The sequence below is a fragment of the Pholis gunnellus genome (genome assembly GCF_910591455.1).
Source record: "Pholis gunnellus genome assembly, chromosome: 16".
Taxonomy (NCBI): Eukaryota; Metazoa; Chordata; class Actinopteri; order Perciformes; family Pholidae; genus Pholis; species Pholis gunnellus.
Window position 1 is genome coordinate 7611474 of NC_136543.1, and position 12659 is coordinate 7624132.

Consider the following 12659-nt stretch of genomic DNA (forward strand, 5'->3'; position numbering starts at 1 on the left):
GTCTTAACATGATTCACCAGCTTAACTAAATCAGGCGCTTCGGGGGGACACCGGCTTCAACTGTAACGCCTTACACAGCCGTGCTCTCCGACTGCCTTGTGTGCGAGTGTGTGTGTGCGCGTGCACACGTAACGTGTGTCTGTACTCTGCCAGATTTCTTGAAGATATACCTTTTTCAAAAAAAAAATGGAGAAAAAAAAATTAAGGGCTCGATGGCAATTAACAGTTTTAAGAAAACTATGGAGAAACAATACTTAACATGAAATGTATCGTGATGGTCATATTTTCTTATCTCCTGTGAGACGGGTGGGGCGGTGTATATTGGGAGGGCAAAGGGACTTGAGACTTTTTCTTTCTTTAGACTATGTTCCTGATTGCCATGGAGAATGTTTTAAAAAGAAATTGTGATATTTAATGAGATTTCTTTTCCCCCCAAAATGCCTCTGCTGAAAAGGGACAGCCTGCAATGTCCCAGTGCGGTTAACAAGAACGAGACACTGACGGAGGGGGGAGAGCGGGGGAACAGACAGCTGTACAGTGCCAAGTTATGTAAATACACACACTTACATTGAGGAGTGTCTCCAAAAGCAATATCTTGAAAAATGGATTTTGTTTATTATTGTACTGTACAGGACTCAGCCCTAAATGTATTATGATTATTATAATATTATAATTTCTTCCGTTTGTATTACTATAATGAAGACACTTAAGCTCGGAGGAAAAATGATTTTTTTAATGTCCAGAAAAAGCTCACCAGACCTGACGACATAAATACTTAAGCTGAGTTTTCGTTGCCTATTAATGAAATTCATCTATGTACTGCATGAGCGAGAAGAATGTCAAGTGGACACAGAAGGCATTGGGACAACACAGTGACTCCACAACGACACCTTTGTCACTGAATATTGTTAATAATATTACTTTTTAAGGAGAAATGTACTCCTTGTTTTTTGCTGCAAAGTGTTGAACACTAAAAAAACAAACCAACATAAAAATGTTATGATATTTTTAAACGTTGACGGAAACAAAAGTAAAGCTGTCAACCCAATATCACGTTATTATTTTTGTTTTATTTTCAAATAGGAAATGGTTCCGTTTTGTGATAGCGGTCATCGTATGATGCTTGTACTTGTATTTGTGTGTTTTTGTGTGATTTGTTTAGTTATTTTTAGACAATCACAAAATAAGATGCAAGCATTGTAAATGGCAGACTGGCGGACATTTTGTGATGTGTACAGTTTGTCAAAAAACTTCTTCCACTCGTTAAAAGTTTGTAATTATGATTCTTAAGTCATGAAAAATGCTGTTGGTTTTTACTTTTTGTTTTATATTTGTTTTTTTTGTTTGTTTGTTTTTTTAATAAAAAGCACTACATTATTGTGAATACACTTTATGTTGTTGTGCTTTTAATATTCCTATAGCTCACAATGCAAACATGAAGCTAATTATATCCTCAAATTAAGGTATAATAGAGTTATGACATGTTTAAAATGCTGGACATGAGATGGTTGACTAGAGACAGTGAGCTCTGCGGAGTGAAACATTATGCAGGAATTCAACTTTTTAGATAAGAGTGCAAGAAAGGGGAGTAACTTGAAGTTGCATCTGCTGCTAACTAGTTAGCTAGCTAGCTAGCTGTTGTTGAGGTCATGATAATGATGATGTCATGCTACACTGGTTACAGAAAATGGGCCTGACAAAGTTGTTACTCATCTTGCAATAACAATGTGCTTCCCTACACTGTGACAAGAGTGTGTGGATGAAACATTAAGTTGTTAAATGTCTACTCACTTAGCGGTGGGCTAGCTGGCTCGCTAATTCCACGGCCCTGTCCCAGAGACAGTTCAGTTGACACTATTGAAAAGGAACAGTCATCTGAATTCTCACTGTTTTGGCACCAATTGTCAATTGACTACTCAACTCTCGCGATATTACGGCGTAATATGGTTCAACGACACGCTATCATGAATGTTGATGTTTTCAGCACGGTTACTAACATAAAGGACACGTAATATTTCCCAAAAGGCAAATATTGACACATTTTAATTGTAATCAAACAATACCAAGAGCGAAGGGAAAGCCTCCAAGTACCTTACGAGAAGTCTCGCGATGAATCCTACAAGTTGGGTTTAGTTGGTTACCGTAGTAACGCCAGTGAAGCCCGTGATACAGCGACGTTAGCTCACGTATCTACAATTGTTTAACTACATTTTGACTTCGAGATACAACAATGCCCAAAGAGAGACACAAAGAGAAAACAGATGAGGCAAATTCAGAGGACGCGGCCTCTAAACATACAGGTTAGATGAGTTGTTCGTCAGCAGGTCAGGAATAAAGTAGGAGCTGTTCAAATAAACTTGTTGCCGGTTTTAAGCCTTTATTTTCCGTGTTTTTACATTACGTGACAACACATTAAGGTCCTTGAGAGTATGACTGTTGGTGGTTGTAATTGGTTTAGTTAAAAAATGACAAATTGTGATATTATGTGCTAATCGTTTTGATTAAACTAAGCTAAGCTAAACACCTTCAGTCAATGAGCTGAAGGAATGCACATTGTAAATATGGATAAGATGTATTGTATTGTTTAGAATGATAACCCATAATACCTATTGACTTGGATATAAATATATATGTATAATCAATAAAGAATCAGTAGCAGCCCCCTATTTTGACAGGTTTGGGTAAATACACAGCTTTTACAATGAGCATTGGTGGCAGAAGTAGGCTAATAAGAGTAGTTAATAACACACTATAGCTACACATTCCATTATGAATAAAAGTCCAGCCTGTATAACTTTGTAAAACAAAGCAAAAGTATGCGAAGCAAAACATACTTCAGCAGAATCAAAGGTTAGTAGGCCTAGCATACTCATGTGGTGGCAGAATGGCCCCTGTTACAGTAAAAAGTGTAATATTTTCCTTTGAAATGTAGTGAAGCACAATGATAAAGTAAAATATAATTAATTAGGTTAAGTACACATATCTGGAAATGGTACATAGGTGTGATACGTAGTTACTTTCCAACACTGGAAATAAGTAGTAGTCTTTAAATAATCAAAACAAAGTCATCTTAATACATTTGTAACATATGTTCATCATGAAATCACATTTTGTACATTTTTGCTAAACTCTAGCCCTTCTATTGTTTTTAGGACATGAAGTTTTGCCTGAACAGAAGTTTGGTGAGTAACATTATCAGACTGTTGTTTTTTTTTGGTTTTTTTTAATCAAATGAGAGTTGTATTGTCACTGCTTTAAACCCTCCATCACACAGACGAATATCAGTGCTCAGGCAATGTGGAGATTGACTTCCCAGGGCTTTGTGCTCTTTTGGACATGAAGGACATCCCAACTGTCAGCACCAAGCAAGCAGCCTCATCCACCACTGAAATTGAAGAAGAGTACACAGGTAAACCAGAGCTGCTCCTAATCTAAACGCGTGGCAGACACATGGTATCTTGTTTCACCCTGTTAACACATGTTTTCCAGTGTTAATTTATAAATGGAAGTGTTTGTTCTCTGCAGCTGATATCTTGAATTGCTGTGAATGGACGTTCATTGAATAAACATTAATAAGATTCTATATTAATTCTAGTTTAACGTACCTTGAATATAATCTAATTTTAGATTTTCTAAACAGACACTTGTAGGAGTAATCTAAAAATATGAACCAAAGAAAACCGGACGACCTAGGAACGCTTGGTGCACTGGAAATATGTCTCCCTGTACTGCATAGTTCATCATGTTGGAAGTCTGAATGTACAGTCACTGTCCTTTCTTATAATCTCAGTTTCAGCTGCACCAAACCGGTCTAAAGCATGCCTCCAAGTGGAACTGGAGAGCGAAGATCCCCTCAGCGCCAACAAACTGACGGTTTTTGGTAAGAAAAAAAAAAGAATTTGCAGAAAAGTATTTACAGCCATATTTGACATTTTTTCTCTTTTTAAATTCTCATTTGACTACCCCGAGGTGCAGTCTGCAACCAACAATGCCCCCCCCCCCCAGTATTTCTGCTGGATGTTGAAGAACACATAATATAATCTGTTTCAAATACACACAGGGTGGAAGGTAGACGAGCAGATTGCCCGAGTGCTACTGAAGATGTTTCCCTCCTTGGACAAGCTACAGAGCCTTCAGTGAGTAATGAGCTGATACCCTCCTGTTACAGCCGTCCCTGTTTTGTACTTGTTTGTTTGTGGAATCTTGTCCTCTCTGTGTCGCAGTTTTTGGCAGGCAGGACTGACGGATCAAATGGTAACCTCCCTCATGAACACAGTGTCACTGTGCTCCAACCTCAGGTGGGCGGATTCCGCTGGCACTCACACTGTGAGACTTGTTGACAAAAAGGTTCTAGGACTGCCAGGAAATTCACACCACTATGTTTTAACATTGTCATTCACACACTGAGGGTTCACTGATGGTTCTCCACCTCTTTGTTTAATGTTAGAGTTGTTACATTGGAGGGCAACCATCTTCCAGAGCGGAGCTACCACCTTCTTCTCTCTGAAGGCAGCGTGTGAGTCCCCAGGTGTTTTACACATCTCACATAGTAGTACAGAACCTGTTCAAGTAGACCCCCCGACTTGCATTCGCACACACAAAAAGAGGCACCCACATGCCCGATTCATGTTGTGTGTTTCCTTTGGTCAAGCCTCACCCACCTGTACCTGCGAAATAACCGGATCGGAGACAAGGGAGCTCATCTGATTGGGTCGGCTCTCTCAACAACCAGATCTGCCAACCATAACCTCATTTTCCTCAACCTGGCTTTCAATTGTATCGGTGATGCAGGTGCTGCACATATCGCACAGGTATGACCCAGAACGGACCCCATGTTTGCACCCATGTGTTCCCCTCATGACTGCTGAGGTGGAGTCCTCATCCTTGTTTTGTCCCTCAGGGCCTGCGGTTCAACCGTGCTTTGCTCATGCTCTCACTGTGCAACAATCAGATTGGAGACTCCGGAGCTGCTCATCTGGCTGCGGTATCCATTTACATGAACGATTTTAACCTGAGACATAATGCGTTTAAATCAGTGGTTACATTGTTTCAAATTATATTCAGATAATTGCTTTATATCCCGTAATTTAATACGCCTCCACCCCTTTACCGCTAACGTTTTTAGATTCTTAGCGAGTTCGCTCTCACTCATGAAGAAGTTGTGGAGAGGAGGAAGATGCGTCTGGAAAGACCACGATCTGTAAGTGCAGCAATATCTAATACCCACTCTACCTTCAAATGAATCCTAATCCTAAACATCAAAGGGTCTTGGGCAAAAAGTAAATTGATATTCATAACTCTGCAAAAATCCTCTGGTTTGAAAGGTTTCAAACAGGTTCTCACAAGTATAGAAGTGCAAGGACATGTATGAGACATTCTAATAAACACATTAAACTATACTCTCACAGTCACCTTTAATTGTGGACCTGCCTGACCCGCCTGACCCGCCTGCTGACCAACCTCTCTCAGTAGCCACTGCCAGCAGCTGTTCACTGAGTGTCAGCAAACAGTCGAACAAAGCCAAAAAAAAGGTAACAAGCCAAACATCGGTGTAACTCATTTGGTATCTGTGGTTAGTAATCTTGAGATCTTTTAACGAACAGATAACAGCCAAAAGAGACAAGAAACCAGCTGCCAACAAAGGGAGCCCAAAGTCTAACAGGAAATGTAATTGCTTCCATCACAGAATAACACTTTTTGCTATTTTCTTATGACAGCCGGGGTGTTTATCTTCTCATTTTCATTCATTGCTGTCTCTTTAAATCTCCCCCAGTCTCTACAAAGTTGACTCAAAGTAAAGCCGAAGAGCAAGGGGAGCCAGAGAAACCACTACATGCACAAGAGGTACCAGAGACATGCTTTCTGCATCTGTGTACCAAGCAGCACATGGACACAGTACAGTACTTTTAATAATTCAGGTGTTTTACTTTGTTTTTGGGGGCAGGATAAATCGAGTACTGCCCAGGCCGAGGATTTTGTTGATGCAATTTTCTGATGACCAAAAAGCTTGTCCTGTCACACACTTGTTTATGTCTCACCCGCTCCATCAGAAGGTACAGTCGGTGGAGATAGTGAACCCCCTGCAGGACGAGCAGGTGCAGCACAGGGATGGTGAGGTTTTTCTGCCTGGAAACAAGACTCTCGCCTCCCTCAACTTGGCAGGTCAGTAACTGTGGGGTGTTCCTCTCAGCTTGACACGAGACATTGAATCCGAAACCCTTTCACATCAAGGTATTTCCAGCACAGATACAGTTAGGTTTGACAGCAGGAACATTCTCAGCTGAACTCATAAATGTTAAACATCAATTACGATATGAGTTCCTCAGAATCAACGTGCAAAGGTTTCTTTTTCAAAATCCTTTATCACAGATGGAATCGTTTTCAGTTTACTTTATACTAGCTATTATATTACTCTTTTTTTTTTCAGAAGTCCTACATGTAATATTTGTAATTTGTTTAGAAAAAACACATAAAAGGTTTATTCTTTACAGATCACATTACATGAATGAAATCTATTTACTATCTGTTTTGTACAAGCTGGTAGCTAGTTGACAGCTGCTTCTGCAGGACTATGCGCGTAATAAATGATGAAACCTTAAAAGGCCTATTGAGGGTTCAAGTAAAATGGTTGTGTTGTGTGTTGTGTGTGTATTTGTGTAGGAAACAGAATTACAAAGAAGTCGCTGCCTCTTTTCCTGACATCACTAGAGATGCAGGGGGAGGGACGACGCCTGCTGCGTCTCTGTCTGCAGGTGTGTGTCTCATGCAAACACAACAAAAACTGTGCACCATTAACTTTAGTTCATAGTTATTTTAAAACGGCCATCATTCCTATTAATAATGATAATATTGTACTTGCCAAGTTAATTACTGAGATCTGGGAATGTGGGAAAATTGTTTCAGGTACATTTTAAATGTGCTGTTTTTACTTTCCTTTATTATCTATTAAAGCATATCATTTAATAGAATCATTTTAATTTCACTGAAATAATCTGATTCTAAAGTGCCCCACTTAGTGCTTTGTTTAATGGTATTTCTGCTGAAGTAAAGTATTTTATTATTGTGGATTATTTAAATTATATTAGTTTAGGTGTATCAGTGAATTACCATATACTGTCAATACACCACGGCCACGTTTGATGGAATCTACAGTGTTAACTAACAGTTGCAGAGGAACATGAAAATGATTTGCGTGATGATTTCTGATCTGTCTTTTAGAGAAACCGCTTCCCACCAGAGTGTGAGTCTTATGTGAAGATAATGGAACTGATGACACTCAGAGATCCACTCAACAAAAACAGCTCCTAACAGACAGAAGAGGAGGAACAGTTACTAGGGCGTACCAGTACTGAGAGAACTAATCTAATTTTACTGACTGTGTACTTTTAATTTGGTATATAACATTAAAAGACATGCATTTATTTTGCCCTCTGTTGTGCTTTTGTAACACAAGATAAAAAAGTGAAGTATCAACAGAAACAGCCTTGAGGTACATAAAAAGGCAGTGCCTGAACAGAAGGACAGTGTGGCACATTAAATTCCAGATGCTTTGCCCAGGACAGCTAATTAGAACCCTGTTTACAGATCCGTTTTACTGCTTTGTTTTGCTCACAGTCAGAATTTACACCAAGGACAAAAGGAACTGCCAGATACCAAGAACCAAGTCGATGAATCATTGCTATCATATCTTACAAGTGTCAGCCAGTGTGACAGGTACTTATTGTTTTATCTGATTCTATTCTACCCAGATGTGGTCTGGTTCTACCCAGATCTGATCCTATTCTACCTCGATCTACCCTGTCAAATGCCAATTACAGAACACTCAAAAGTAATTGTATTTCAAAAACAAGTAACAGAAATACTGCCCACCTCTGATTGTAATCTTTGCAAATATCAAATCATTTCACTTGGGCAGATGGTGGCCATTTTTTATTTCCCTTGAGATTATTCATTAACACTTTTTGTATGTCAAAGAGGATACCTTTAGGGGTTCGATGCAAGTAAAATGGCTTTTATTGCCATTTGCGTGAGGTCAAGTTACATTATTACTTTCCTAGTTTGTGTTTCCAGGCTGCTGATAGCCTGATATTAGCTTCAGTTGAACTTTAAATATGTTTTTTTTTCATAGGAGCTATTGATTTTGTCCCCCATCTCTTATAATGAAGCTGAGCTATGAAGGGATTACTTCATGGCCAGTATGAACTGGAGAAAGAACCAGAGCTCTTTCAATTTTGACAAAGTTTGTCAGCTGCCTGGGGCCTTAAAGAGCCACCAGGGGGCCTGAAAGGGAATTAAAGTATGAAGTAGGTAACACTGTTCATTTTCATTTAAGTGAATAAACATAAACTATTACAGAGCATATTGTCAAATAATTGTACATGCAATAATAGGCTACATTTTGTGATTTGTGATTGCCCTAGCAAAATTGGGGGAGTGTGTCTTAAAATTACAATATTTTTTTTATCTTTTACTTTTCTTATTTTTATCAAAATAGTAGTTGTTGTGTGTTGTTGTGCATCGTTAGATATTTGGGGATTAGATATTTAAACGTTCGCTCGGCAGAGGGAGCCCGTTGGTGTACAGAGGGAGCAGGGTGGAGTTTGGACCTCACCAATATGGCCGCCACGTCCTGTGAAATCGTCACATCCGGTTCGTGCTGAAAGGATCCACCGATATCAACCCGTCGCTTCCGGTAATGCCTCCTTTTCGGCAGCGGCTATTTCCTCGCCAACATGCCAGTGAGTATTCGCAGGCCGTTGTAAAATGACATTTCTAACATGTAGTAGCGCGTTGGAGAGCCGCCTCACGGCTCAATTGTTACGTAAGAAAATACCGAATCGACGGGTGTCAGTTTCAGATGCTTTGGTTCAGTTTTGGTCCCGGTTTTACACGAATAATTCCGCACATTAGAGCGCATTGCGAGCGCGTTGTGACACAAGATGGCCGCGCGCACTCCGCAGACATGGAGCCAGTTGAACGGAGGATCTGAACGTGCTTATAACCTCATGGACTTGACTTCAACAGTCGTAGTTTCCTCTCGTTTGACGTAGATAGGTCGATGATCAGACTAATGTTCAACTGGTTTCCTAATTTATAGTAATACGCGCGATGTACGTAAAATGCGTAGCCTGCGTTACCTAATCCAAATCCTGTAGGCCGGCCGAGGAGCCTGAACGCACCGAATAAAAACAATGCCAACTCTACAGTTGAAGCATTTTGATATATCCGAATGACCAGTGTTTGTTTTACTTTAATAGCCCGTGCATTATCTTAAATAACAGTTTAACCTGATCTAACAGTTAACGGTATTCTAAGTTTCACCAACCCTTTGTTCATTCTTCTCTTTGCAGCTCGCAAAAGACTTGTTGCATCCGTCCCCTGAGGAGGAGAAGAGGAGGCACAAGAAGAAGCGTCTTGTTCAGAGTCCTAACTCTTATTTCATGGATGTGAAATGTCCAGGTACGGGTTTTTTCCTCCATGCAGATCCACAGCCAAATATTTCCACTAGTCCTCTGCATAGGACTGAGAATCATGTGGTCCGACTGTTTCTTCGTGTATTGAAGTGGTCGCCTTGTGAAAACGTTCTCTTGTTCAGAAGCCTCACACTTCATTGAATGTCAACCAATATTTGATTCAGAGGCTACAACTCTATGCTTGACAGCCAACCCGGACCATGTTCATTATAGGAACCGTTGATTTATCATCTCTCCCAGTGTGACAGATGGGTAACATTTTCTAACATGGCCGAAGTTCACCTGATTGTCGGTATTTGGCTGGTGCTTCGGACCCCTAAAAACAGGGATTATTTGCGCATTCATGTAACATATTTTGAAGTTTATTGTCCGCACTGCCAAGTGACTGGACTTCCTCTTCAGTGGTCTTCCAATCTCATTCCAGTGCCAGATCGACCTCCGTTTGCAGAAGGGTTGAGCTAGACTCATGGCTCCCCCCTTTCGAAGACAGAGAACAAATACCTACTTTATAGCCACTGTTTAGTTTAACCCCAATACTGTTGGAGGCCCAGTCATTTGGGATGGCTGGTGTCTATTCTTCTACCTTGAGTTGTAACCCCGCGTCTCGTTTTGCCTCCTTCCAGGATGCTACAAGATCACGACGGTGTTCAGCCACGCTCAGACAGTCGTGCTGTGTGTCGGCTGTTCAACAGTCCTGTGTCAGCCAACTGGAGGCAAAGCCCGTCTCACAGAGGGTCAGTATTCACCGGCCACGTGCACGTCACACGGGTATCCCACCCACATGCAGGGTTCAGTTGTAGTCAAGTTGATTGGTGCGGCGCAGCATCATACATGCACGCCCACCGTTTTTAAGTTGCTGAACTACGGTGTATGTCCTGTAGGAGCCTCAAATGTCTTTTTCAATTTGTTCAATTATAATTTATTGAGGCAAGCTTTTGGTAAGTGTCCTTCAACAGCAACAGAACCTAAAATAATGCGGTACCAATGTGATTCCTTGTAATTTACTTTTACAATACAGTGCAGTTATTGTTTTTCCACAATAGATGCATTTATCTGCACTAGATTAACCAAAAAAATAACTTCTATTAGAAGGCGTTCAAGAATTTCTTCAAACCTGAAAGTGCAGTTTGTTAGTTTTGAAGCCAAATATTTCCACTAGTCCTCTGCATAGGACCGAACGTCATGTGGTCCGACTGTTTCTTCGTGTATTGAAGTTGTCGCCTTGTGAAAACGTCCTCTTGTTCAGAAGCCTCACACTTCATTCAATGTCAACCAATATTTGATCCAGAGGCTACAACTCTGTGCTTGACAGCCAACCAGGACCATGTTCACTATAGGAGGCATTTAAAACGCTTTATGCTCATAATCAGAAGAGTATACATTTTCTAACATGGCCTAAGTTCACCTGATTGTCAGCATTTGGCTGGTGCGTCGGACCCCTAAAAACAGATTATTTGTGCATAAATTCATGTGACATATTTTTAAGTTTATTGGCCGCACTGCCAAGTGACTGGACTTCCTCTCCTGTGGTCTTCCAATCTCATTCCAGTGCCAGATCGACCTCTGTTTGCAGAAGGGTTGAGCTAGACTCATGGCTCCCCCCTTTCGAAGACAGAGAACAAATACCTACTTTATAGCCACTGTTTAGTTTAACCCAGATACTGTTGGAGGCCTAGTTAGCATCGCGTAGCTCGTCTTATCTTCATGATTTAATTCTTGTGTCGGTTTTTGCTGTGGACGCTTCCACCAGCCTTGTGATGCTTTAGCTACTGCAGTTCTTACTGGGAAGTGATCAGTTGACTTTATCGGGCACATGATGGGAAAGGATGTCTCTTGAATCAGCACTGTGTAGCACAATAGTGCACCACATGCAGTGTTTCTGTACTGTATGGCCTGTCTTCTGTCTCACTGTCTTTGCCTCCTCTATCAGGGTGCTCATTCAGGAGGAAGCAGCACTAGCTGTTGTCCCCGGAGCTGAAGGGGAGAGAAGGGATGGACCGGTTGATATCAGCGCCGTCTGCCTCCTAAGATGACGGTGGACCCAGTGGTCTGATCTGAAACGAGACCTGAAGACCAACTAGACAGCAGATGGGTTCCCACTGTTCCTGTTGACAGATCGGTTGTTGCTGTACCTCTACCCTCCAGCCCTGTCTCTCTTAATAAAATATTGTTTTGGCTAATGGAATGGTCTGTGCGTGGTCAGTTTCCTGTTTGAATGGAAGGATTTAGTTACCGTCTGATTCATTGAATGCAAACGCAGTAGTTTTATCATTTATTTTATAAAGTACTAGAGGTTATCTTCATAATTCTGTTGGTTTACAGCTTCATATTGTAACACCAAATTGTACTTCAATTAATGCAATTTAATGTATTACCTGATCAAAAGGAAGTGCACAGTTATTAGGTATGGCTGTTTGACATGGGACTGATAATGGTTACCCAAAAAATGTCTGGTGTACATTCTGTTAAAGTATTATTCAGGGCTGTGACTTAGTTATTTGCATTATATTTATATTAGAGTATTTTCTCCATTAATTCACCTGTTACAAGACAGTAAAAAATGCCATAGTAAGTTGTATCTTTATTGTAGTACGAAGTATGTAGTACACACTATAAAATATAATTTATATGTAGGATTTGGGCACTAGAACGGTTTAGTACTGAACAGCAGCAGTGTGTTGATTGCTCATGAGTTCAACTTCTCATTTGTAAGAGGAGGGGATGTGTGTTCTGTTTTCAGAGGTTACACAGTTAATTTTGGAGGATATCTAAAATCCTCTAGATGGGACAATCTGCATGGCTATAACTATAATTTACTTCCATGACATTATGGCGTACTATACAGTGATTGTAATTGTTTTAGAGATGTATTTTAGATGTACTCATTTAGACTTTCATGACTTCTTTTGACACACTACTAACTGACTTTTACCACTTTATTGACTTACTGTACTGAAACGTTTTTTTATGACTTCTTCCACATACTGTACTGCAGCTTTTTTGCCATAATACAATGAATTGTTTTACATACTATACTATGACTTTTTAAAATGTATTTCAACATATTGTATGATTTATTTCGACATACTGTACTATAACTTTATTTTGCAATACTATACTATGCCCTTTTTATGACTTTCTTTCGACATGCTATACATCATACTATTATACATACATGTATGTATG

General features: G+C 40.2%; 2 protein-coding genes across 2 annotated transcripts; both read left to right on the forward strand.

The window, feature by feature from the left end:
* Positions 1–2230: 2230 nt before the first annotated feature.
* Positions 2231–7308, forward strand: lrrc71 (leucine rich repeat containing 71; the record flags this gene model as incomplete). The annotated part of the gene is made up of 13 exons (XM_079176243.1): positions 2231–2300; positions 3275–3409; positions 3797–3880; positions 4061–4136; positions 4224–4298; positions 4448–4516; positions 4652–4811; positions 4901–4984; positions 5126–5200; positions 5785–5844; positions 6051–6162; positions 6661–6752; positions 7219–7308. 13 exons carry the CDS (start codon positions 2231–2233, stop codon positions 7306–7308), a joined length of 1182 nt encoding a protein of 393 aa, XP_079032369.1.
* A 1379-nt stretch (positions 7309–8687) lies between these two features.
* Positions 8688–11658, forward strand: rps27.1 (ribosomal protein S27 isoform 1). Its single transcript, XM_079175519.1, has 4 exons — positions 8688–8738; positions 9351–9459; positions 10097–10207; positions 11404–11658. The coding sequence occupies exons 1-4, from the start codon at positions 8733–8735 to the stop codon at positions 11430–11432; spliced, it is 255 nt and encodes an 84-aa protein (XP_079031645.1). The 5' UTR covers positions 8688–8732; the 3' UTR covers positions 11433–11658.
* The last annotated feature ends 1001 nt before the right edge of the window (positions 11659–12659 follow it).